This window comes from Theobroma umbraticum, unplaced genomic scaffold (assembly GCF_002168275.2).
Source record: "Theobroma umbraticum cultivar Fairchild unplaced genomic scaffold, ASM216827v3 scaffold_25.0, whole genome shotgun sequence".
Classification (NCBI taxonomy): domain Eukaryota; kingdom Viridiplantae; phylum Streptophyta; class Magnoliopsida; order Malvales; family Malvaceae; genus Theobroma; species Theobroma umbraticum.
This window is the reverse complement of record NW_018397282.1, coordinates 276994-290682: the sequence shown is the minus strand read 5'-3', so window position 1 is coordinate 290682 and position 13689 is coordinate 276994. Positions and strand designations below refer to the sequence as shown.

The following is a 13689-nucleotide window of genomic DNA, read 5'->3' as shown; positions in this document are numbered from 1 at the left end:
TTCTTAATTGCATTTTCAATTATATCTCCTAAAATCACTATGTCAGCAAAGTTCTTAGTAACGTTGCTAATTAGTCTATCATTTTATGATGGCTGTAAAGTACTCGATAAACAACACTGTTGCTTCTTTTTCAGTAAAAGTTTATTGAACCTGTGCAACAACATCTCTCCATCTTTGAGCATATTCCTTAAAACTCTCAGTGTCTCTCTTTTCCATGTTCTGCAAAAAAAGCCTATCCGAGGCCAAGTCTGTGATATGTTTGTATTGGACTATGAATGCTCTCACAAGATCTTTCCAAGAACTAATGTGATTCCCATTCAATTGAACATACCATCTAGCTACAGACTTGGTTAGAGTGTTTTGGAAATAATAAATCAAGAGTTTCTTATCATGTGCATGTGCAACCATATTTTGACAATACATAGCGATATAGGCCTTCAAGCATTTGGTTCTATCATATTTCTCAAAATCTGGTACTCTAAACATAGGTGGGATAATCACATCAGGTACCAAACATAAGTCTATTGCATCAATAGAACCATAGATGTCCATCCCTTTAATGGCTTTAAGGCATTCATCCAAAAAGTCATGCTTTTGTTGCATTCTCAATTCTTTCCCTGGCTCAAATGAGTCTACTTTCAATTTTCCTTGCTTTCCAAGGTCATCCAATTCAAAAATAAGAATTAGGTCAAAGAGATTTGCCCTCAAAATTGACATAGTTTGCTCTTGCACTGGCAATTGGCTCTATCTCTACGAACCTGATGATTTTTCGAAAGACCTTTCCCTTTTACTGGCAATCATTATCTCCATTAGCTTTGCTAACAGTTCCCTTATCTCTTCTTGATGTTTCTCAATCTTATCCATCCGTTTTGATTGCTCATCTCACATGATTCTAACTTAAGTCCAAGTATCACACAAACAATAAATAAACTTCTTTGTGCTTTTATCTTTTCACAAGATGAAAACAAATTAGATTAAGTGACAAATTATATCTTATTGAAAATTTTTCGAAATATATTCCCTCTTTATACAAGACTTGGAAAAAGATCTTTTATCTTATGGAATCAACAACCTTGTTGCCTCTCTTTTCATTGAATGTAGAAGGTTAAATGATGCTATTTATAAAAAAAAAAAAATTGATTGATAAATGCATATGTGACAAACTTGAATGCATGGTAGTTGATTGTATGTATGACAGGATGATTAAATGCATTTATGAGTCAATGGATAATGAATGATTTGGGGCACTTTTTATGCATAATAAGATTAGAACAAAATCTAAGTTGTGTAACACATTTTTTCAAACCAGCTCATTTTCCATTCAATTTTCTTTTTGAGAAATCAACCTTGTTATTATGAAACAAAATTCACTCTATGCTTAAATAAATATGGGAAGTCAATCATTGACACATTCAATCCAATATGTGACAATTCTTTGCACCATTAGAAGAATAATCTTAAACACATTCATTTCCTGATAATTGTTCACAAACATAAATCTATTTTTACGAACTTCAAAAAAGTTAAGGACTGCCATGTCTATATATTAAATGTTCTAAAGTCTTAAAAACTTTTACTCAAAAGGAAAAATCTCAATAAAGCCCAACTTTTGTCACCTAGACACTTAATAACATTGTAGGGTTTTTTATTATGGGAATAACTATGGCGAGAAATAAACAAGAAATGAATATAAGCATATGGATGCAAACATGTCATGTGTATAAATGCATGAAATGCAATAATGCCTTAATGGATAGATGAAGTGATATGCACTAAACTGCTCCTAAAATGTAAGAAAACTTGAACATTGTACACGCAATGCGAGTACAATAAAACTATATTATTATTAAAAATCATGTAAAGTGACAAGTGAAAAATTTATTCAAAACTAAAATTCTTTTTCTTTTTTTGAAAAGAATAAAAGAAACAAAAAACCCCTTTATTTCTCTTTTCATTCTTATCTAAATGAAAGACCCTTCTCTCTTTTATATTTCTTTTTCCCTTTTTTTTTACGAGAGAAAATAATTAAAATAAATATCATTTTTATTCTTTTTTTTTATAATTTTTAAAAAACAAAAGAAATAAAAAAAAGACTTTATTTGTTTTCTTTTCCTTACTTTTTGTTTTTTGAAAAGTCATCATTCAAAGAAAATAACTCTCTTTTTGTTATTTATTTTATTTTATTTAAAACTTACTAGGATGCCATTAAGGGTGAAATAGTCAAAATTATTATTGATATTGACATATTAATTCACTTTACGGTTCATTTGTTTTTTCATTATTTCCATAATGTTATGCTGAAAATCAAAATAGAGAGATTAAAACGTATTCCTTAATGTGTTCCTATTTAAGGGTATATCCTTCATAGTAGGTTGGAATGGCTCTACCTAAAAGAAGGCTACTCACAATTTTCTACATGTTGAGTTTGGTTTTAGTCGAAGCCAAGAAGTTTCCAAATTGAAGTTTCCTCATTGTCGTCCACTCAAAATAGAAAAACACCCCGATCCTCACCCGTTGCAAATTTCAAACAAATTAGGTTCATTATGAGTAACAATCTTTTCACTAATCCATGCGAAAATTATCATCTCACGAAAACGTAACTACTTAACTCCCTCCTCTAAACACTCATTTACCTAACTACATATATTTTGTAACAATAACATCTTTTGTGAAATTTCGCGAAAACCTTATCTTAATTTCTACTTATGGGCACTACCTTTAGTAGCTCACCTAACGACGATGGTATAAAATTATAAATCGTCATAATATTACTTTACATTTTATGCTAATATCTATATATCTATGCATTATGTTATGATCCTAAGTTATAATATTTCAAGACTTTCTACTATTGATTATAACATTTTATATATGTAATTTTTAGTATATGAGCTTGCTTTAATCCTCACCTACAAAAATTTAATAAAATGAAAAATATAATAACACAACTATTACAATATGTATTATTATATCAATGTGCAACGCACAAGGTTCATTTATAGTATTGAATTATAATCCACTTTATTAGATCATAATTTTAAACTATAATTTCATTTCTTTATTAAAACCAAATTAACTTAATTAACTTTTAATCAAATAAACAAATAAATAGTATAAAAAATTTATAAGAAAATCTAACACTGTATACATAAGGTAACATACGGTGGTTCTAGATCATATATATTATCCTATTTATTTAATTCTTTACGGGTTCTAAAGCTTCAGTTTAATTCACAAAAAATTTCATGTAATTATTCCATAAAAAAATAAAAAAGAATTTCATGCAATTAGCATTATGATTAACTATCAGTCATTAAAGACCCACAATCGATCATTTAGTCGACGGTAGGGATACTGTGGATACTTTACCCCTTTCCCTATCCCTTTTCAATCACCCATTCTGTGTTCCAATGCCCAGGAATTGCTACCTTTTATTTTTTTCAATCTCTATGAAAAAAAAAAAAACAAAAATGATCAAGAAAAGGAATCAAAGCCAAGGCAAAGGGTAGGGAGAGACACTCAGCTACCAAAAGATGATGATAAGGCTGACGTGGGACATCACAGCCACTGCCATGGTGCAGCGGAGTTCTTCCTACTAAAATTTTCTCTCCCAGCACAGGGAGGTGAAATAAAGCCAGACCCAACCTGCACAGTTGCATCATGATGTGTTTTCAGCATTTCCTTTATGAAAAGCACCTTGTCTTAATAATTCAATGTCAATTCTATCTTTAGTCCGATGCATGGCAGGGAAAAATAATCTTTAACAAAATGCTTTGTGGATAACTAAAAGGATTGAAGACTCTGAGATTGAGAAACTCAAACGGAAAAGCTGACTCAACATTATGAATGTGTTTTGGCATAAAGCATATATCTACATAATTAAAAAGCAGAGCAAGTAATTATGCATGCTTATCACTGCAAAAATTATCCCAAACTAAACCATAGGTTGACATAGTTATAAAAGTAGAAGGAATATATATAATTCCAAGCCTACCCTTGATCTGATGTAGATAGTAAATCCTGCAAGCTTTAGAAATTTTGACTTTTAAGTAGGTGTCGACTCTAATTGTTGTTGTTGTTTCGTCTTTACTTCATCAAGACAAGCTTCAAGATTCCTGAATTCTTCAGTGTCTGAAAAGATCCCAGCCTAAAATGCCACAATTCTACCTTAGAAACAGTTCTCATGATTAAGGATAAATATGTAATTGACAATTTTAACCATGGAAAATATGAGCACGGATAAACTTACACTCAAGTAACAATTATATATGTTATGCAATTTCCTATCCGTTTGCTGAGCAAACAAATAAAAATTCCCATCTGTTTGTAAATTTCATATTTTGTTAATCAAGATGTTAGACCTAATGCTCTATCATGTAATTGTAGTTGTGCAATTGCAAGTTGCTAGAAAATGCTTAATTGTTTTTTGACATCACAAATCAAACGTTAAACATATATCATAAAAGACAATATTCCTGATTGATGTGATACAAAAATCTTCAACTTAAGACTTTACATGAATGATGAGAATGAATAAATTATTGAATCATGGTTGATTCAATAGAAAATAGCTATATTATATATATAAAGTTACAGAAGAGTGTAACAATAAGCAATTGTAGGAACACATTAGTGAGAAAGTTTAAAGTTCAAACTAAACTAAAATATATACAAAAGATAAATGCAGCAACAATGCAATTTAGAATGCATAGCAAAATAAAACTACTTACCTGTTTTAGAACGTTCTTCAAGTGCATCTCAGCTGTAAGTAGTTCTCGACGACTACCAGTTGAGGAAGAAATATCTATGTAGGCCTTACAAAGTTCCAACGAGGCCTGTGCAAACTTTTTAAAGCTGTCTCCATCTTTCCACAAATTAGATCCCTGGGAGAGAGAGATTAGAGTCAAACTCATGGCACAATAGCAAAATAATAAGAATAAATGATATGCCAATCGAAATAGAAATCATTTGTAGAATGACATTTTTTATCGATCGCATCATATAAATCCATTAAATTAGGATATAAAGGCACATGCATAAAAAACATAAAGGAAGAGGGAATGATAACAGAAATTGAATAGACTTCTGTAATTGTCATCATGGTACAGAACTACATTCAAGTTATGCCTAAAGTCAATCCTGAATAATAACACAAGGCATAAACAATAAGTGCCAGCACAGACAAATATCTCAGATAGGAATCACATATTTTCCATAACTCTTTCCATTAATAAACTCTTTTGAAGAAGGAAAGATAATGGGAAACTGATGCAGACAATGAGAAAAGTCTGATTGAGAATTTAATTATCCCCTTACTGAGAAAATCCAGCCATAATTCCTCAAACAAGGAGCAATTACACAAGGGCAGATGCAAAATAAAACTGCAAAAAGTGCTTGGGCATACACTTCTCTGTCCAAACAGAAAAGCAGTGATGGCCAGTAATGTTGACAAAAAGGCAGGTAACAGATTTTCAGCCACGCAATCCTCACTTCAGTCTTTGATATCAAGAATTTACACAAGGAACCCTGGCTTCAAGAGTGTGGTTTGAAAAGAAAGTTTCACAAACAGATTGAAACATCAGTAATTGTATTTGGTCCTATTTAATTTTTCTGAGAAAGAGAAAAGTAGATGAGCAGCTGGGAGGTAGGATGGGAGAGAGGAGGCAGATACGAAGGTGGGGTACTAAGGGGTGAGGGGACAAAGTCCAAGCCAAGCAAATCAAATTAAAATATATATTGGCACTCTTCAGCTTCCTAGAAGGCACCTAACTTCAGGCATGTTTAGAACAAGCTTAAACTCAATAGAATTCTTCAAAATCAAGCTAAGCTCTTTAATTCTTAACCATCATGGCACTTTTGGGCCCATTTTTTTTGTATACATCTCACTTTTGACTCAAAAGAACCTCATCACAAAGTCATAATATAAGTCAAAACATACATATTAGAGAATATAAAATTGCTAAGCTAAGCTCTCTAACTCTTAACCATCATGGCACTTTTTGGCCTACCTTTTTTTATACATCTCACTTTTAACTCAAAAGAACCTAATCAGAAAGTCATAATATAAGTCAAAACATACACATTAGAGAATATAAAATCACTAAAAAGCTCTCTCACAATTTAGGATTGTCAACTTGGTAAACTCATATAATACATGACGTCAATCTCCAGATAAAAGAATTTGCTAGGAGCCCCCTAAAATATACTAAAAAAAGCACATTGATAATAACAGAATACAAGGCATTGAATGTTGATCGAGATACCTGATAAGATCTAACTTGCTTTAAGAGAGCTTCACAGCACATAGTAAGGTCACCTTTAATTCTATGCCACCTTGCATATAAGCCCCATAATTCTGCCCTACTTTCACTTCGAACTATCTGTATTGACAAGTCTTCATATACATTAGATATTGAGTAAAATATTACATGGGCATAATTTAGCCCAAATTTGTACAGCCCAAGTAATGCTAGTATAAAGCAGTCTGTCAAAGTGCAGATGCATCCTGATACCAATTTAGAAGTTTTACGATTGGTGTCAAGCACGAGAAATCATATAAGGAGACGATTGTTGACTCCCCACATGAGAGAGTTTGGTATCACTCTCTGTAAGGAGAAAAGATAATAGAACATAATCACAATCATGAAAGTGTTTGAAACCTGTTGTAGAATTTTTCCAAGAAACTCCACCAAATGCTCATTTTCTCCCAATTTTCCCGCGGTCTGCTCAGCATTTGAAGATTTATTAACAGAATATACAAGCGAATCAGGACTGGTCTGATTGGAAAAATCATCATCACTGGCTACAGCAGACTGTCTAACTGAAGCCCTTTCCTCCAAATATTGCGTGATTCTCTCAAGTAATTCAACATCAATTCTCTTACTGTTGGTCATACTTAACACCATCTTAATAGCTTCCAGAGCCTACAAACAGAAATACATAGATAAACTAGCATAAAATAGAAAGTAAAAAGTCAAGTGAAGGTATAATCATAATTGCAATTGCTAGGCATTGAACTGATGGCTATATGAGGAAACGCTTACACGCAGAGAATCTGAGGTCGAGAACCAGAGATAACTAAGCATATATCAAATTTATCTTACTTATAAGACCTCAATCAAGGTCACATGCTGTTTTCTATCTCCTCTTTCTAGTCAGAATATCAGTTTCTCTTAGACAAGGGGAACAATTCATATAGCTAATAACAGCAGTGTGGTGAAGGCTGTGTAGCGGTGAACTGTATTATATCTTATAACAGTAAATTTGCTCTTAACATGCCAATTTGAAGAATAATCCTTTCTATTTGTAAGAATAAGCTTTTTCCCAGGTTCAAAAAGAGCAGGAAAAAGCTAACCTGACCAGAATGACCCACCCACCCTACCCCGAAACTTAACCCAATTTGACTCTAAGGCTTTGCTTGACAAGAGAATGGAGTGGGGATCGTGGAAAAGGTGAAAAGAAGAAAGGATTTTAGGTGTTAAAGAAAATCCAGAGCAAAGAAAACGGAAGTGATGGATGTTTTCTTTCCAACCCACAGCGCAATTCCAAATTGGGCGGATGAGGAGAGAGAAAATAAGGCGTATTTGGATAAACCCCATAAATGAACCTTTTTACACCAGATCTTAGAACTAACCCAATAAAATCCAGTCATGTTATTGGAAATTACAATTTTTAGTGAATAATTTTCAAAGTGTATGATTGAAAATTTTACTTTTATTTTCTTTCCTCACTTTTCAACTCTACCATGGAAAGAAAATCATTTTTTTTCATCCACATTTCCATCTTCCCTACCAAGCAAATATGGAAAGAAAAACATGCTTTCAATCATTTACTTTTCTACTCTCCCAACCATCTTTCCATTTTTCTGTCCTCCGTACCAAGCAAAACCTAAATCTCAATAACCAGAACATGAATAAAAAAAAACACAAGAGACTCAAACCTGAATAAACTGAAACCCAAAAAATTTTTGAATCCACATGAACCTGTAGAGATTCAGACACATATCAATCCAAGCCTGACCCTCAACCGAACCCCAAATGATCCGAAACCTAAATCGAGCATAATTTCTATTATTTTTTCATTTTAAATATTAATTTAATTAAAAAATGAAAACTAGAATACAACTTAGTATAATAATGACCAGAACTCAACTCAATTTCAGTTAATTTAAAAAATTCAACAACCCAAACTTGAACAATCTGAAACACAAAGTGATCAGCTAATAATAATTAACAGATATAAAAATTTTTCCAGGCATGCCAGACAAAAGTGCTCCGAATTAGATCTTCATATGAATTAAGCAGAGCCTTCCAAGAAGGGCCAAAGAGAAGACTAGTTTGATCTTAAAACAAATCGACTAATTAGCTAAGTAAACAGCTCAAAACCAAATTACATAGGCAAGATTACCTGACCAATGTTGCCAACATCCAAAGCAACATGGCTGTAGTTCTCCCACATCTGCCAGCTGTCTCGCCTGTCACCAAAACAGGTTGTTTGTTACAGTAAAACAATAAACAAGTGTCCTTGAAAATAAGTGGCCTGGTGCGTGCAAAAGTGCATGATTCAATCAAGGTGAAAAAGTAGTACTTATATTTCAAGGCCTCCTTGAATGCAATATAGGACTCTTTGCTCTTGTTCTTAATCATATGCCTGCATATTCAACAAATATGTTGTAATTGATTAAATTTACCATGCACCTAAAGTTTATATGGTCAAAAACCAAACCATAATTTTCATCGAAGAGAAAAAATAAAAGAACTATGATATAGCAAATTCCAGTATACAACAAAAAGCACAAGTCCAATAGTGATATATGGTTAACAAAAAAAATATATGCAGAACACAGTTCAACAAAGATATATCTCGAAAAATGAGGCAAGAAGATCATAATTGACTATTGAGACTAAAAAATGATATCAAACATCTGAATAACACTCTACACAAGCCCTAAAATACAATCCACACTTCCAATCTTCCTAGTGCTCAAAGTATGTATCCCAATTCCTAACGGGCCTACCTGAAACTTAAAATTGTTTTGTCTAGTTCCATAATATACAACTCTCGCTTACTATGACGCCAGCAATAACATTCTTCAATCGGAGCTAGAACCAAGCCAAAAATCTTTAGATAATTTCCATTTCTAAGTCCAAATTTCCACTTCAAAGATACCCGTCTCTACACAGATGTAGAATGTTATGTTGCTCCGACTCTTCATTTCTCATAAACTATCCATGTGTGACACATATCAACAGACATGGGTATGGAGGTCACACCCTCCAAATACATGGGAAAACTCACCCCCATATCCAACTTTTTAGTCTATATTATTTGGGCTTGGGGGTGAGTGTTGGATATGGGTGTGTCCTACATAGGTATTTCAACTTTTTTACATGTAATAAGCAGTTTCACATACTTTTCTCCTCTTATTACATGTATATATCTACACACACACATATGTATGTATGTATGTATGTATGTTAGCACTAACAATGTGCTCCCTATTCTTTCTCTTGATGAGACAAAAAGATCTGAAGAAAATATAAAGGGTTCACCTTCCTTTCTTTTCAACATCCTTTCCCATATGAAGATGTTATCCACTTATTTGTTATATCAATTGTTACCGTTATCATATTAAGTATATATTATACAACCTTCCCTTGTACTATACCAGATTAAGGCATTTCAAAATGGTACATGGATTTGCTGACAGCTTTTAAACCTGCTTTATGAGTCTAGCATCTATAAGAAGCTAGTCATTGAGTGCATTAAAAGAACCAATAGTCAGTTGAAGAAATACTAACCGGACTCGTGAAATATGCTCAACAAATCAAGGCTATGAATTTTTCTGTGCACTAGATCCAATGAATTAATTTTGGCCCACAAAAACACCTGTATTATGTTCCCAAAACCAGTCGAGCATTTTTACATGAGAAATCCAAAGGTAAACTATCACACCATTCACATTTGTTTGGTGCAACATATGATAGGAAAGAGGCAGGAAATGATGTGGATTTGAATGGTCAATGGTGCAATACAAGAAATTGACTTCAGGCTGCATTAATAAGGGAGAATAAACCAGGATTCAGGAGGATGTCAAGAGTTCTGAACAAATTTACAACAAAAGGTTTTGTTTTTTGGAACATAGACAACAAAAGATCTTGATATTGTTTATAATAATGCCGTCTCAAGATGTTAGTGTCATTTATGATGGATATACCCTTCCAAACTTTTATATTCATGACTCAGCAATTCATAGGTCATAAGCAGGTGCACATCAAGAGATGTCTTGAAATACGGAAGCTAAGCAAAGTTTGAAATCTGATATAGCCTATATTAAAAAAAAATTTAAAAAGGTAGAAATATGACCTGGAAGCTTTGAGGTAAGATTTTCCAGTTGCTCTAACACTACACTTTGCAGAAGAGCTCAGAACTTTAGCAAACCACACGGTTTTCACTTTTCACTAGCACACTAACCTAAAATCAGACGACCAGGTGGTAACTATAATAACCAATTCTCATTACAGCAATTTAATTCATCTAGACAATTATAATAATCCAGATTTAAGATGCAAGTAAAACAAAAGAAAATCTTTTCTCGGAGCAAAGAAAAAAATCTTAAGGCAGAAAAATATAAAAACCAATCCCAATGTATTAGAGAAGTTCCTAATACAAAAATCATCCCATTAAAATAGCAGTAATTGGAATTGCCTGATGAGGAGAAAAATACAAATATCTTGGGCAAACAAATATAAGATATGATAAAAGATGAAAGAGACAAGAGCATACAAACAAGCAATATTGTTCCAAGCCTCCCCATTTTCAGGATCAAGTTGCACTGCTCGAGTAAAACCATCAAGTGCCTTTTCAACATCCCTAGCCTGTATGTCATGATCTTAATCATAAGCTTAAAAAGTTTAATAGGGCAACTAACCCACACAACAAAGAGAACCTTAAAAATCCATTTTCTTATTTATACTCTAAAGTGCACAAAAATCGGTGCAGAAACTGATAAATAAAGATCCACAAGTCGACTGGCCCCCAAAAAACAAAGATCAAGTTGCATACCTTCAATGCAGCAGCACCAAGTGCAAACCATCCACCTGGATACAATGAATTCAAGGCCATGGCAGACTCCCTGGTTTAAGTTTAATCAGTTTTTCAGCCCAATAATCCTTTTTGTTTTATGTTCAACCAAATAAATCATAAGCTGCAAAAAGCTATCAGTCATATTGTATCGGAAACAATTGTAGAAGCAATCAGGAAAATATACCATAGGGTCTTAGATGTCTCATAGTCTCCTCTTTGATACGCATTACGAGCAAGAGAACGCTGACACAAAAAATAATAATAATAATGTAATAAAAAATGCTAAAACAAAACATACTGAAAACCATTTAATTATAAGCCAAATAAGTCACCTTAGCTCGTGCTGACCTATTATTTGAAATTTCCAATGCTTTTTCATAACAGGCGTCACTGTTTGTAATATCACCCAATGAACACCTAGAAATTAAAAATTACATGTTAGATATATTACACTAAATTTAGCAATTTCTTTCCACTGGACAAGACTCAATAAGCTTGTGTCCACGTGTGCAACATAACAAAACCAAAAAGTTCCATAACCATATCCATATTTAAAGGTCAAAAATACTTAATAAACAGAAAACAGCAGAGGTGCCGTAAGTGCCACCTTTAAGTAAAGCCTTCGAAGGCATAGAAGCCACAATTACAGGGGACTTCCTATAAGATCAAATCACATTTCATTTAGAAAAAATAATCCATGGAAGCATAGATTAAGTTGTCTTTCATCTTTATCAAACCTTTTTCTTGAATACGAAAATATAAGTTCAGGGGGCAGGGATAGCCCATAAATGAGATACATGCCCTTATACAAAACAAATACAATATCTTGACAGTAATTCCCTTACGTACACCTTTACCAAGACTTTATTTGGCATGAATATACTAAGTCATGAACTTTTAAATTATGGCATGTATCATCAGAGGCCATCATCCTCTTTAATGGTAAAAATGTCGTGTTGGTATGTACAAGAGCAGGGTTCAAGCCAAGAGAGGACATTTAAATAAACATTCTAGAAGTTAAAATCATATCACCCACTTTTACATGAACACAGCTAGGGTGATGACCCTTTGGCCCCTTAAGAAGAAATAAGAGAGTCACAATCAAAGTGGAGAGGTAAGTCTGCATCGAAGTGAAAATCTTTCAGAAACAAGGAGGACAAAACCAAAAATTGCTTCTTGTGTAACGGACCGCATTGGGTTCGAGATTGCCCGAAGCATACAAAGCTAGTGGCGATAGCCTCGGAGGAGGAGCCACAATCAGACGAGACAACGCGATTGGGCTTAGTCGAGCCAAGGGACTCATGTACGCAGGCATGATCATAACGGGACAACCGGTGGAAACGTTGCTAGACACTGGTGCCTCTGATCTTTTTGTGTCCGAACAGTGCCGCTAAACTAGGCATTAGAACCGACAATGCAGGCGATTGGGTAAAAACAGTAAACTGCAAGAGAGTACGCACAAAAAGCATTGCCAAGGGGATCTATGTGCAACTTAGACAGTGAAATGGAACTGTGGATATCGAGATCATCCCGATGGATGACTACGATGTAGCTATGGGGATCGAATTCCTAGACAAAATTCAAGCCGTTCTCATGCCGCACGACGACTGCATCTGTATCTTAAATCAAAAAAAGTAGTGCGTAGTACCGGTCAGACGAGGACGCGCTCAACCAACGAAAACATTATCTGCCATACAACTAGCCAAAGGCGTACGCAAGGGTGAGCAGACGTTTGCTGCTGTGCTGAGTCTAGAGGATACCCCCGGCAACGTGATTGAGGCGTCGGCAGAAGTGCTTGAGGTGCTGGAAGAGTTTCAAGATGTAATGCCTCCAAAGCTGCCAGGTCACTTACCTCTCGCACTAGAAGTGGATCATCACATTGAGCTAGTGCCAGGGGCACACCCACCCACCATGGCACCGTATCGGATGACGCCTCCCGAGTTTGCAGAGCTGAGAAAGCAACTTGGGGAGCATATTGACGCTGGATTCATCAGGCCGTCCAAATCTCCTTTTGGTGCTCCGGTGTTGTTTCAAAAGAAACATGATGGATCCTTGAGGCTATGCATCGGCTATCGGGCTTTGAACAAGCTGACGGTCAAGAACAAGTACCCGATCTCGCTCATAGCCGATTTGTTTGATCAGCTAGGCAGTGCACGTTGATTTTCGAAGCTGAAATTACGGTCTGGGTACTACCAAGTGAGGATAACTGCAAGGGACATATCCAAGATAACATGTGTAACTCGATATGAGGCGTACGAGTTCTTGGTAATGCCATTCGGATTAACAAACGCACCAGCAACATTCTGCACTTTGATGAAAAAGGTATTATAACCCTTTCTAGACAAATTTGTAGTTGTTTATCTTGACGATATTATTGTCTATAGACATTCGTTGTAAGATCATGTTGAACACCTACGGTTGATTTTTGAGACTCTTAGACAACATGAGCTATATGTGAAGAAGAAATGTTGCTTCGGTTTGTATGAGGTGCCGTTCTTAAGGCACATTGTAGGAGATGACAAAATCCGAATGGACCTGTCCAAGGTGAGTGCTATCCAAGAATGGGAGCCGCCCGCCAAGGTAAGGGAGCTGAGATCTTTCCTT

General features: G+C 34.6%; 1 protein-coding gene across 1 annotated transcript in view; it reads right to left on the bottom strand.

The window, feature by feature from the left end:
- Positions 1 to 3225: 3225 nt before the first annotated feature.
- LOC110428121 (Protein prenylyltransferase superfamily protein) overlaps positions 3226 to 13689 on the bottom strand; it is a 20738-nt gene continuing 10274 nt past the window's right edge. The window contains exons 11-21 of the mRNA XM_021443838.1: positions 11418 to 11502; positions 11270 to 11328; positions 11065 to 11134; positions 10786 to 10877; positions 8587 to 8649; positions 8407 to 8473; positions 6660 to 6923; positions 6264 to 6380; positions 4731 to 4883; positions 3995 to 4147; positions 3226 to 3645 (exon numbers count right to left, since the gene is read on the bottom strand). Coding sequence (XP_021299513.1) covers positions 4046 to 4147; positions 4731 to 4883; positions 6264 to 6380; positions 6660 to 6923; positions 8407 to 8473; positions 8587 to 8649; positions 10786 to 10877; positions 11065 to 11134; positions 11270 to 11328; positions 11418 to 11502 — 1072 coding nt within the window. The 3' untranslated portion in view covers positions 3226 to 3645; positions 3995 to 4045. The remainder of the gene's footprint in view (positions 3646 to 3994; positions 4148 to 4730; positions 4884 to 6263; positions 6381 to 6659; positions 6924 to 8406; positions 8474 to 8586; positions 8650 to 10785; positions 10878 to 11064; positions 11135 to 11269; positions 11329 to 11417; positions 11503 to 13689) is intronic.